General features: G+C 40.0%; 1 protein-coding gene across 1 annotated transcript in view; it reads right to left on the reverse strand.

The window, feature by feature from the left end:
* CFDP1 (craniofacial development protein 1) overlaps positions 1 to 12904 on the reverse strand; it is a 156684-nt gene that overhangs the window by 136012 nt on the left and 7768 nt on the right. The window contains exons 3-4 of the mRNA XM_051974673.1: positions 11256 to 11484; positions 10778 to 10905 (exon numbers count right to left, since the gene is read on the reverse strand). Coding sequence (XP_051830633.1) covers positions 10778 to 10905; positions 11256 to 11484 — 357 coding nt within the window. The remainder of the gene's footprint in view (positions 1 to 10777; positions 10906 to 11255; positions 11485 to 12904) is intronic.

A 12904-nucleotide genomic window follows, 5' to 3' on the forward strand; every position in this document is an offset into this window, starting at 1 on the left:
ATTGTAATTTATTTTGCCCAGAGTTCTTTATTTTTTTTTTTTTTAACACATGTATTTATTTTATTGTTTCTATATCTTGGATTCCAAACCCTTATCAGAGGAAATTTAATACAAAGCCATTTCCCCCCCACTGGACAATTTTCTTATCTTAGGTACATTAATTTTGTCTATTTAGAAATTTTTCTCTTTCAAATAAATCAAATATATCTATTTTACTTCTGGCAATTGCCTCTAATTCTTGCTTAATATATCCCTTGAACAACTTGGAAGGCTATAAAACTACAAATACCCCATCTTCCCAATCCACCACTGGGTCCAAATTCCAAAGAATTTTTGTACACAAGTACAAAGAATGAACGAACCCTATTTACAATGACCTTGCATTCAAGTGGAGGAGACAAGGACCTATAAAAAACATAAAGTGGGAACTCTTAATAGTTTCATATCATGGGCCCCTAGTAAAATTTATGGACTTCTTTTCAAAATAATTTTTAAAATACATGAGGACAGAGGACATCTCTGTTACCGGAACTTTTTTTAAATAAGTTCACAGGCTTTAGATTAAGAATCCCTTACATAAAGCATGCATACAAAGTGAATTAATACAAACACCCACAAAGTAGTTAAATACAGAATAGTCTAGGAAGCAGCTGAAGAGATCAGGAAGGATTTCATGCAGAAGATGCTGTCCGAGCTGCATCTTTAAAAAAGGGGGACTCTGGGTGGCAGAGAAAGAGTATTTCAGGCATAGGGAATGCCAGAGCAAAAACATGGCAATGGAAGATGGAGGATCCGAAGGGAGCCACAGAGAGGGCAGTTCAGCTGATTTGTGGAAGAAAGGGAGGAGAAACAGGGAGCTTGAAGAAGACTGACAGAGAGGGGCTGCCCCTTGGAGCTAAGCAGAAGGTGACAGGGAAATCTAAAGAGGGGAAGGTGGACTGCAGAGGCCGGCATCAAGCTAAGAAGAGAAGAGGAATGGAACATTGGGAGGAAGGCTGGAGCAAAGGGTCCCCCCGCCCAAGCCAGCCCTACTAGGCTTCTCTGAAACCCAATAGGGTACAGATGGGAAAAAAGCCCCAATGGATACTCAGTTGACAGATCTGATTGGGATGATCAGATTACCAAATTCAGAATGGCTTCTGGTACCATTAGAAAATAAATGTAATTTACTTCCCTCATTGGAAAGATACACTAGCAGTGTATCCCGATCTGGTAAAACAAAACTGTGCAGATGAAACCACTTATTCTTTGTCATTTTCTATCAAAGGAATCTGAGAAAAGCTGCTGAATAAAAGCTTGAAACCCACTGTCCTGCCTAACATTATCCTGAGCATCTCAAATTCTTGGCTGATTTCTCAAGAAGACGCTCTCCCTTCTCTTTCTTTGTGTCCTCTCGCTTCTCTCCAGCCCTGACAGGAAAAGTGATATCTATAAAATGAGAGTTCCAATGGCCATTTCTACATTTCATCCATAGCATTGGATGGTAGGGGTTTTGGGGAGCAGGTTCTGTGGGAAGCTCATCCCCCCAACCTCTTCTCACTCTGGATGCTGAGCTCCTAACTCAAAATGTCCAAAATCAACTCCTTAGTTTTCCATGAAACCTGTCCCTTAAAAATTAAGCCACTACAAGCTCAGCAGAAGCTTCTGAAGCAAGTGAGTTATATAAATTTAAGGGAGAAAAGGAAAATCTGCTCGCCTGATCTGCAGTGCAGGGACACTGGTCTTCCCACATTCCCTGCACAGAAGACTTCCTTCCCTGCTTCTGAGCATTTGCACTGGCTGACCCAGGCCAGAAATCCCACCTTCTACAAGAAATCTTTCCTCATCTTTCTCAAATGTCAGGACCTTCTCTCTGTTAATTATTTCTAATTTTTACTGTCTAGAGCTTTTTTTTGTAACCAGTTATTTGCATGTTGCCTTTCCAACGAGACTGAGAACTCCTTGCTCTCACAGACTATCTTCTGCTTTTCTGTGTAATTCCCAACACCTGGTAAGAGTTTTAGCAAGTGCTTGGTGACTTAACCCAAACCACCCAAAAACATAGACAATTCTGGGAAGGTTTAAAATAAAGAATATGGGGTTTCCTTCTGTTCCTTGTTATTAAATTCAAGCAAGAATGCTGATGTACACTAAATATTTTTCGGCTTCTAAAGAAAAACTGTTTCCAACAGAGGTAGAGTTGGAATATTTCTGTAAGCTGAAAAATAATTTTAAAATATTATTTGATTCATCTGTAATTTTAAAACTGGAAAAGGAAATGGCAAACCGCTTCAGCATCTGTGCCAAGAAAACATCAAATGGGGTTACAAAGCTGGATACATGAGTGAAAAAAACTGAACAACAAATTGTAAAACATTTTCCTCTAGATTCCTTGTCTTAATACATTGTCCTACACATCTGTAACCTGTCTCAATCACAGATCACATTTGTTCTCCATGCATCCTACTGCTCTTGTCACAATATTTTAATCTTCCAGATTATTTTCTCATTTGAGGAAAAGAAAAGAACATAGGAAGCTTCAGATCTTTTAAGTTCAAAGAGAAAAAATGAGAATTAGCTAAACTTGCTCCAAACTGCAGAAAAATATAGGAATAAGATTTCTATTCTGTTCATCTTGATCCAGACAAGTACTCTATAAATTGAGAAAAGATATTATAAAGGATGTCCAGGATGCCTATATAAACTAGCATGAATTTGGCACAAGTGACAAATGACAAAGCTAACAATTCTAAGGAGAAACATTTTTCTTAGGACTGTTATTAATACTTAGTGAGTGCCCATATTTTCCCTCCTTCTTTCCTGTATATTCAGGAGCTCACAAGCCCAATGCAAACAATACTTATTCTAGATGAATGTAATAGGACAAAGGATGAAGTAGTGTCTCAAGAGAAAAAACCAGATCCCTTCTGAGAGAGGAAAAAAAAAAAGTAAACCTTCCTAGTCCTGAGATGTTGCATGTGATTGAACTATTACCCACTGCCTCAGAAAGCAGAGCTGAAAAGGGTTTGAAACTTGAGTACATCAGACCAGCTTTTACTGAGATGGTAAAAGCTGTCACTGACTTAAGAGATAGTATCAATAATCCAGAGGCAACTGGACAGAAGAACCTCTCTTCTCACTCTTGCCAGGAGCTCCTAATGAACTACCTGGCAAAGAATTGTCCCTAAGTTACCAGTAAGAAACAAGGATCAGGACCTCAAGGCAGCATTGTAAAGACCTAACCTGGGAATAGCAATAGCACTTACCTCACAAGATTGTCATGAGGATAAGATGAAGGGACTTAGGAAGTGTTTTGAAACTTCAAAGTGCTCTATACATGCTAGCTATTACTATTCTATGTCCCAGCTCTTCTATTTAATAGTTGTTTAATCACAGACAAGTCATTAACTTTTCAAAGGCCCCTTCTAAATAAAAAATCCTCATCTTAATTTTTTAGAATCATGATGAGAAGGCATCACATATGAAGAGCCTATCCTGAGTTATGTCCTCTTGGTGGTGAAATATGACAAACACATCAAGTCCCAGGACTCCCTTAATGTTCTCCACAGTTACTTAAAAGAAAATGGTCTCCTTATTTCTAAAATATGTAGAAAAATGATTCAAATTTATAAGATAAGAGCCAGTCTTTAAATGATTAATGGTTAAAGGATATAAACAGACAATTTTTGGACAAAGAAATTAGAAATTAAAGAAAAAATGCTTTAAATCACTATTGATTGAAGAAATGCAAATTAAGATAACTCTGAGGTATTACTTCACACCTTTCAGATTGGCTAAACTGACAGGAAAAGATAATGATAAATGTTGGAGGGATGTGGGAAAAATGAAATACTAATACACTGTTAGTGGAGTTGTGAATTGATCCAACCATTCTGTAGAGCAATTTGGAACTATGCCCAAAGGACTATAAAATTATATATACTCTTTGATCCAGTAGTGTCTCTATTGGGCCTATATTTCAAAGAGATCATAAAAAAGGAAAAAGAACCCAAACCCAAATATGCAAAAATGTTTGTAGCAGCCCTTTTATAGCGGCAAGAAACTAGAAACTGAGTGTATACTCATCAGTTTGGGAATGGCTGAATAAAGTTATAAAGAATGCTATAGAAGACAGAATGGGTTAAGAAATGATCAGCAAGATAATTTCAGAGGTCTGGAGAGACTTATGTGAATTGATGCTAAGTGAAGCAAGAGAACACTGTACACAGCAACAACAAGATTATGCAATGATCAATTCTGATGGACACGGCCACATAGATTTTCAGACTCTCAATGTATCAATTGGTTATACTTCCTTTTTTTTCCTCTCTTAAAAAAAATACTATTTGTCATAAGGGATGGCTCTTGGGGGAAAGAGAGGAGTGAAATATGATGATGTGAGAAACTAAAACCAAAACCAAAAAAAACCATCTTATTTTAAAAAAAGATAAAGAATGGCCTAGAAATCCATATAGGAAAAAAACAATCTAAAATGGATAAAGCATCATCCAGATGATAACATGGCAAGGAGATGGACTACCTACTATTTGTCCTTAAGTGCATATATTCCTAGACAGGCTGGTCCCAGAACCAAATAAAGAGAATAATATCAGGCTACATTGAATTTGGGATTTACTCAGTCCCAGACACAAAACTCTACCTTTTTTAACACCAAAACTTTCCTGATAATATCCTATAGCCATGAGGTCTACCATATGAATGATGACCTAATTTCAAAAATGGAAAGTGACCCACAGAAAGGCAAACTGGCTGCAGCCCACTGGCAAGTCCCTTGGGCTTACAGAACAGAGCTAAAGAGAAGGAGATATCAGGCATGTCAAATGAGGAATGAACTGAGTGCAGCACTGGTACCCCCAAAGTGGGAAAGGAGTCGGAGAAAAGCCGCAAGTTCTCAGTAGATTCTTGGGAAGGGTTCATGGAAGACAGGATAAGAATATCAGAAGATGAAAGAGCAAGTTTGAGTTAAGATATGTGTCAGAAAGAGTGTTCTTTCAGACACTTCCAATTCAATTTGGTGTAGGTTTATATGACTAATGATGCTGTTGTAAATTCCTTCGACTCAAGGTTCCAAGCAACACGCTTAAGGCTAAATGTTGTAAACATACATTCTAATGTTACCAAACACAGGATCTCTGCGGGTGTTTGGTTCAGAAATGCAAGCTGGGATTCCATCCTTCGTGCTCCAGAGGGGCGAAGCAAGCCTGCACTTGTTTTAGATCAGTCTATCTTCTGAGCCACGTGAAATGGATTTAGAGAGAGATCAAACCAAGAGTTTAACAGGCAAAAGGACAAATAATCTGGTCTTAACCTACATAAATTTCAGTTTTCATTAGTTCATAAAGATTAAAAATTTTATGGATTTTAAATAAAAGGGACATCTGAGAGTGAAAACTCAGAAACGAGCCTGGGCCTAGTTAGGCAAAATTTCATGCAGAAAAGTTGGATTCAATGCAATTTTCTTCTTTTTATCTCAACTCTTTTTTTTCTACTAAGATTAGGAAACTCTAACTCTAAAAATGTGTATGCTGCTGGCAGTTTATTTGATTCTTAATTTTTCTATTTTCAGAAAGTAAAAAACTATACTAGATTTCTTAAACAGCTTGTAGCTCCTGCTGTAACAAAAAAATTTTTAATTTAAAGTAAATTTGATTAGTAAAATTATAATTTACTTTAGTTAAATTTGATAAGTAAAATTATAATTTACTTTAGTTAACTCATGCAAGTGGTCATGGGCCAGTGATTAGAGGCCGATTGCAGAACCAGGAAAACCCGTCTCTGACTCTGATTCATGCTGGCTGCATGACCTGGCACAAATTCCTGCTTTACAGGGCACAAGTCACAGTGTTTCAGCCAACTCCAAGTCTGTCACAAACAGAGAAGATGCCAATTTGCATTAGAAAAAGGACCTTCCTTACCTTGAAATTCTCTATGCCATGAAATCACAAGTCCAGTCCTGATCTCAGAGAGTCACCATATGCCTAACAAGGTAACTTTAAGAGCAAACCAATTTTATACACACTACGTACAAAGTTCCTATCCTAATAACATGACTTTAGATTTATGAAGACTTCTATATGAGCAAAATCAGTATTTATCATATTTTCATTCCTTCTCCGACACCAAAGTTTCCCAATTTTTCTCAAGCCATTTTTGGTTTAAAGCTTCTGAGATGTTTTATTTCTCTTCAAAAGCAAAAAGATCAAGATTCTGTGATAAAAGTTCCAATGATCCAGCACATCCATGACAAGGAACAGATACAAAAAGCAGCAAGCAGGCAGGTGAACCCCCCAGTGAGTAACTAACATCGCTCTACCTGAGAGCTGATAGAGAAGATATTCTCATCTTTCCTCTGGTAGCTTTCCCAGGCTGGTCACATTTGACAATATTCACACTCCTTCCTCTCAGTCCTTTCTATTAGAAACCCTCTGAACATTAGCATTAAACAAGAAGAACTTACTTTCCAGAAGAAATACCTTTACGTCCCCAGAGGTCTGAGCATGAATTAAGACAGAACGGGAAAACAGCCTCTAACAGCCAACTTTAAAATGTCCAATGTGATAAGGAAGATTGAGTTCTTGACTGGATAATGAGAAGTAAAAAGCATACTGAAGAGTAAGACATTCAAGAACCCTGAGATAAAGACACCCCCAACACCAAGCACTTTGTAAAATAGGGGACTTAGATAAACATTGCCAAGGTGAAAAAATACCTAAATTGTGCTCAGGCCACAGGAGCCAGAGAGGTTACACCCAGCATCATGTGGACTGTTCGAGCCCAAAATTTTGTTGTGATTTTTTTTTTCTGTGTCCTGACTTGCTGTCCAGATCACATTTAGTCAAAAAATGCAGATCTCTGCCATAACAAGTCCATGCCACTGACTGAAAGCTCCTTCTAAGCTGTTTTAAAGGGAGAAACCAACTGGCAAGATTTCCATTGCTTCTTATTGGTGGCTCCCAAAATTACAGGATTCCTCAAATGAGGATTACCTCATGCAGAACTGCTTTGTAAGGTATGAAGTACCATATAACTATAAAACATTATTATAAAATTATAAAACATTCCAATATACCAGAAATGTTTTCCTAGTTCATTTGTCTAACATAGGGATAGAAATGGACCTGAAATTTCACCTGTGGAGGGAGCTTCTCTGAATGAAGACTCTATATATAGAGTGGCGCCTTCTTAAACCAATGCCCAGAACACCGTGTGCCCAGGGCGCTCAGTCAGGGTGTGTCTAAGCTGGCTTCCAGGCCAAGTCCCACCTAATATTCCGTGCTGACTCTACATGCTCACTTACAAAAGGTAACTCAGTACCACCTGCAGTTTGGATTTGTTCGATTGAGGCTTCCAGTTATTCTTTCTCTCTAAGAATACAGAATTCAGTCACTCCCTCATACAAAGCACAGCCAGAGCAGGCCCACAACGCATCGTGTTGTGTAAAAACACAGCTGTAGCTTGCCAGCGCTCCCTGTGATTTTGAGGAGAATCCACTGCTCACTTCCCTGTGCGTTTTTGATTTTCTACTTCAAGGCAGGAATCTCCCAAGGAAAGTTCTAAAGAAGTCTGCTCTGCAGCACAGGATGGAGCTCACCCGAGGCTGATTCCTGGAGCAGTCTTACCAGAGTGGCAGTCACAGGGTGGCTAAGAGGCGGCTGGGGTGGGGAAAAGCCCCTTTTCTTCCTCCTGATGCCCTCGTCGACGCCCATGGATTTAAGCATCAGCTCTTTGCAGAAGCCACCCAGCTCTGCATTCGGTCCTGCTTTATTTCCTATGTCCCAGACCAACTATCTATGACACATTTCAAGCAGACATCCTGTAAGCGCATACAAAGGAAAACTCATCCCCTCCCCGGCTGCACACGCCCCTCCAGAAGCCAGAGCATCATGTCTGTTCCTCACTGTTCCCCATGGCCTACATCCAGGCAGCAGTTAAGTCCCTCTCTCTCTCTCACCACTGCCTCAATGGAGATGCTCTGCAATCTGCTGACCAGGCTTTCTCCCCTCTCCAATGAATGCATGCTTCTCACCACACTGCCCACAGCACTACCCTGCTCAAGAAGCTCCAGGGGCAGCCTATTGGCCTGAGGCCCCAGTATCACTTCATTCCCAGTGCATTTAAAGCCTTTCACAACCTGGCTCCAATTTCTCTTCCTAGACCCATTATCCTTTGTTCTGCTTCACTCAGTCAATGGTCCCCCCAAAGTGGCCTTCATGCTACTCCTCACCCCAATATCCTGCCCCGTGCCTCCCTTCTCACTGCTGCCGCCTTCCAAACCCAATCTGGTCTTCGTGAGATCCAGCCTAATCCCTCCAGCTCTTGCAGGGCTCCTGAGCAGGAACCACCAAGCATCTACTTATGATGGGGAATGCATGCTTATTTTGCATCTCATTGTACATGCTATTCCTCCACGCAGAGAGTAAGTTTCTTGAGGACAGAGACTGTCCCTTCTGTTCTTGACATTCCTAGTGTCTACCCAGCACAATGCCTGACACATAGGAGAAGCAAAATAAATACCAATCCAGCTCTGATGTTTGTTACTTAGATGAGCTTAGGTAAATGACTTAACCATCCTGAGCCTCAGTTTCTCCATCTGCTAAATGACAGTAATATACCAGCTGACCTTAAGGTCCTCTTCTAGCTTTAAATCTAAGATCCTATTGGTCTTTGATCTTCAAAGTTGTTTTTCACCCAAATGCAGAGAGAGGATTCAGCAATAAAAATATCCATGTGATTCAATTCTGGTTCAAATGCCTGCTCAAGAGTCAACATTAAAGCAAAAGATTCCACCAATCAAAGCTGTTCATACAAAGCTGTTCATGTGCTTTCAGCACAAATCCTATTTTAATCTCATTTTCACTTGCTCAGAACTTCCTGCAAAATCATGATTTAGGAAAACATTAAGGAAAACTAGCCTATGCCAAAAAGGTGAATCATTGAAGGAAAGTTTGTGCTAACAGACTCAACTAGGTTTTAAATAGGGAAAGATAAAAATACTGATTTTCTGAGTCCTTCAGTAAAGTATTTGGAAATACGATTTTTCAAGTTAAAAAAAAAGGCAGGAAAAAGTCAAAGTTGCATTTAAAATACGAGACAAGACTTAACACACAAAACTTAATCACCAAACCATTTATAATTAGTCATTACTACTTTCCCCCTACAATCTCTGGGAAGTTACACAAAGATCTCCCTTGTTTCACAAATAGAAAAATAAAAGAAACTGATACAAAGAGTACAAGAAATATACCCAAATTCAGGCAAGTCAGAGATGAAAACTCAGTATTCCTTTGTGTTGCCTGGATTTGGGGGTTTTGCTTTTCTTTGTATTTCCAAAACTAGCATATAGAAGGCATTTCTGACTTGCCTTTTTTTTCTTTTGACTGATTTTTTTTCCCTCTTATTCCATTTTTCTTCCCTCCCCCCCCCCCCCCTTCTTTTTTAAGGAAAATTCTTTGTTACAAGGGAGAACTCAAAGAGAAGAAAATACATATGGGAGTCATACAAACACAAAATATATCAACACTTTTTAAAATTCAGCATTATTGATTTCTAGGAAAGCACTTACTAACAATCTACATTCAATTTGAACTAAAGTACTAAAAACTCAAGATAAAATTTTTTAAAGATTTTTTTTTTTTGCCATGTTCTCAGATTTTTTTTGGATGGATGAAGGAACGTATGCTGCCCCCTTCTGGCTGAATGTGTATTAGCAGACATTAGTTAAAGCCTGGGAACCAGCCTTGTTTGATTGTGAATAAAATTAGTTTCCTTTGTATCTATTTTTTGTATTTATTTTATTGCATTTTAGAACACAGAAAAGGTAAGAACCCTTGTTCTAGATGCTTACCCTGTTTTTAAAAAAAAATTGTAGAGAAAACTAGTGACAGAAAAGTATATTGAGAAAAACAGAAGATACACAATCCTGAAGAGGCAGGAAGCCCGTGTTCTCTAAAAGCAACAGGAATTCGCAGGCTCCATCTCCTCTATGAATAGTTTTCAGTCCCTGGTAGAGTTACCGAGAGATCTCTCTTAGCTATCACAGGTGCCCAGAGGTGAGCAAATGAGGCCCTGTGAACATGGCTTCGGAGGCCAGTGCCCATGAAAGCATTTGACATAATGTAATGCTGTATTAAGGTAACTCATCTCACCAGACTTTACTCACAGTGTGATTGCTGATGTTCCGTTGGTCCCTACTGGTTAACTCGATACACCAAACTGACAAAATTCAAACTTGCTTACTGATAATCATTAAAAAATACATCTCTTCATTAAGACCACTCTGACTTCTCAACATGCAGCGCCACAGCTATTAGGACTAATGAAATTTGCTTGGGCTGCAAACAACTTGGGAAATCAGCTCTTACCTACACCTAACAGGCTTTCAGGTAATTCAGCAAGTACAACGCCTAAAGTACATCTGAGTTATGGTAAATAATTCCTATCCATTAACTCAAATCCAGGAATAAGACCAACTTCTTTTTTGTGAACAAGAGGCCAGAGCCTCTGCCCTGGTTCAGAGCCTTCTCAGATGCTGCTATTGCAGAAGAGGGGAAAGACCTAGCTCGAAGCCAGAAAGGCTCAGCAATGAACGAGCATGGCTTCCACTGCCTGGCAGGCCACGTCCCGGGCCTACCTGCCTAGCCCGCTGCCCCTGAGGATGCTCTTGTAGGTGCAGACACAGACAAGCGTGCTCACACTGCACGGGCTGCAGTCAGGAGGATGGACTACTAACTCTCATTTGAAGGCCTCAGGCTTTCAAATACAGTGATGGTCTTCTTACCTGACCTCTTCACCAGCAAAATCAAACACCTTGGTGATTTTAATTTTTTCTCTTTCGTTAGGTTTTTCTGACTCTTTCGCTGTTGCAAGGGATTTGTCTGAATTCTTCTCTTGGTTTTCTCCTTCTGTCTACAAAACACAGCCAAAAAAAAATCCAATCAGTTCCATTAGGTGATGAGAAACCCCACAGCTGGGTCCCAGCAGGCGAGACACAGCTGCTTCCCCTCTCACATAAATAAAACCTCACAAAGGAATTTTGTTCTTACAAAGAAGCTGCCTCTTCAACAAGGCCGACAGAGAAAGTGCTGTGATCTGCCCATTGGGTGTCACTAGGAAGGGATGCTTTACTTCCCACTTGTGGTAGAACTAGAGAACACATCAACTTGGCCATCAATTTTACACCCCAGTTTGGGGTCACCAGCACAACAACATCCTGAACAATTCTGGGGGAACATTTGCTTCCATTTTTCTGCTCTCACCTTTGTTTGGCTTCTTGGAGGCCGAGGCTGGGATCTGGGTCCCACGTCACTGAGGAAGCTTGCCCAAAGGGCATCATCTTGTCTCTTCTTCTCCTCCTCTGATGGAATGCTTTTTTCTGGTTCTACCGTTTTCTCTTCCTCTTCATCACTCTTTCCTTCTGTTTCTGCTTCCACCTTGTCTTCCAACTCTTCCTTGTCTTCCATTAGTAGTCCACCTTTTTTTCTCTTCCTGAGTACCAACAGAGAGTCAGAAAGGAAAAGGAGAGACAATATGAGGAAATGGAGCAAAACTTGTCTCACTCTCTTACCAATTCTTACAGCTATCTTAAAGAATTCTAAGCTATGCAAGTGTGGGAGAAACTGATATCACAAAGTTGTTTTGAAGATTCTGAGTTCATACTAAAAGGATTAGAGGAGATGATACCTTATTTTTTAGCATTAACTCATTAGTCAACAAGCATTTCTTACACATAATACTAATGATAACTAGCATTTTAAAGCACTTTATGTGACCTCATTTTATGTTCAAAACAACTTTGACAAATGGGTGCAATCCCCACGAAGTGAGGTAGCTTGCTCAGCTGGCAGGGTCCTGAGTAAGGGTCTATCTAAGGTCCAATCCAGCTCTCTACCCACTGTACTCCTTAGGAACATCTGGTGCATTCCTATAGTCCAGACACTATGCTGAGTACTGGAGACAAAATACAAAAGTAGCCTCTGCCTTCAAGGAGCTTACAATCTAGTTGAGAAGAGAACAGAGACCTGAACTGGTAATAAAAGATAAATAGCAGGTAGGAGACCATCCTGGGGAGAAAGATATAAACATAAGGAGGAACCAGCTAAGGCCTCCTTTCTGCAGGGCCAGGACTTAAGCTGAGTCTGAAGTTAAGGATTCTCCAGGTAAGGAAGGAAAGTGTCCCAGGCAGAGGGAGAAGAAATGGAGTGGCCAGCTCAGCAGGATGGCAAAGGACATGGAGGGAATAATATGTTAAAAGGCCAGAAAGACAGAAAAGAACCAGGCAGGAAGCACTGACATTTGATCCAAGGGGTACTGGGAAGCTATTGGGGTGACAGTGTTGAATCTATACTTCAGAAAAATCACCTCATCGTCTCTCATGGGGTCAATTCTCAGGCCCATGCAGGTGATTCCCAGGCCTATTCTCCATCCCTGTTCTCTGCTGAGCTGCGGTTCTGTCCCAGCAACTATCTCCTCAACATTCTGGGCCCACTACTTCAAATGTACAGGTCCAAAACAGAACATGTCGATTCTCCTCCCAGACCACCCCTTCTCCTAAGCATATGCTGGAAGCTGCCAGCCTCCTTAGCATCATCCACAGTCATGGCTTTGGCATTCCTCCCATTTCTCTCTCACTTTTGTCTTTTGTCTCTTCTTTTCCTACAACATCTCTTGCTTACCTCTCCTCTCTACTTATACAGTTACCAACCTACCTCAGACCCTCAACACCTTTACCTGGACTACTAAAATAGCCTTTAATTTTTTTTCCTTAACTTTTTAAAATGTAATCTTTATTGCTATCTTTTGTTTTACATCAACAAATTACCTCTGTGCAACTTCCCCTTCCTCCCCACAAATAATCATTTCACATAACAGAATATTTTTAAAAGGAAAATAGGAAGAGAAAGAGAAG

This window comes from Antechinus flavipes, chromosome 2 (genome assembly GCF_016432865.1).
Source record: "Antechinus flavipes isolate AdamAnt ecotype Samford, QLD, Australia chromosome 2, AdamAnt_v2, whole genome shotgun sequence".
Taxonomy (NCBI): Eukaryota; Metazoa; Chordata; class Mammalia; order Dasyuromorphia; family Dasyuridae; genus Antechinus; species Antechinus flavipes.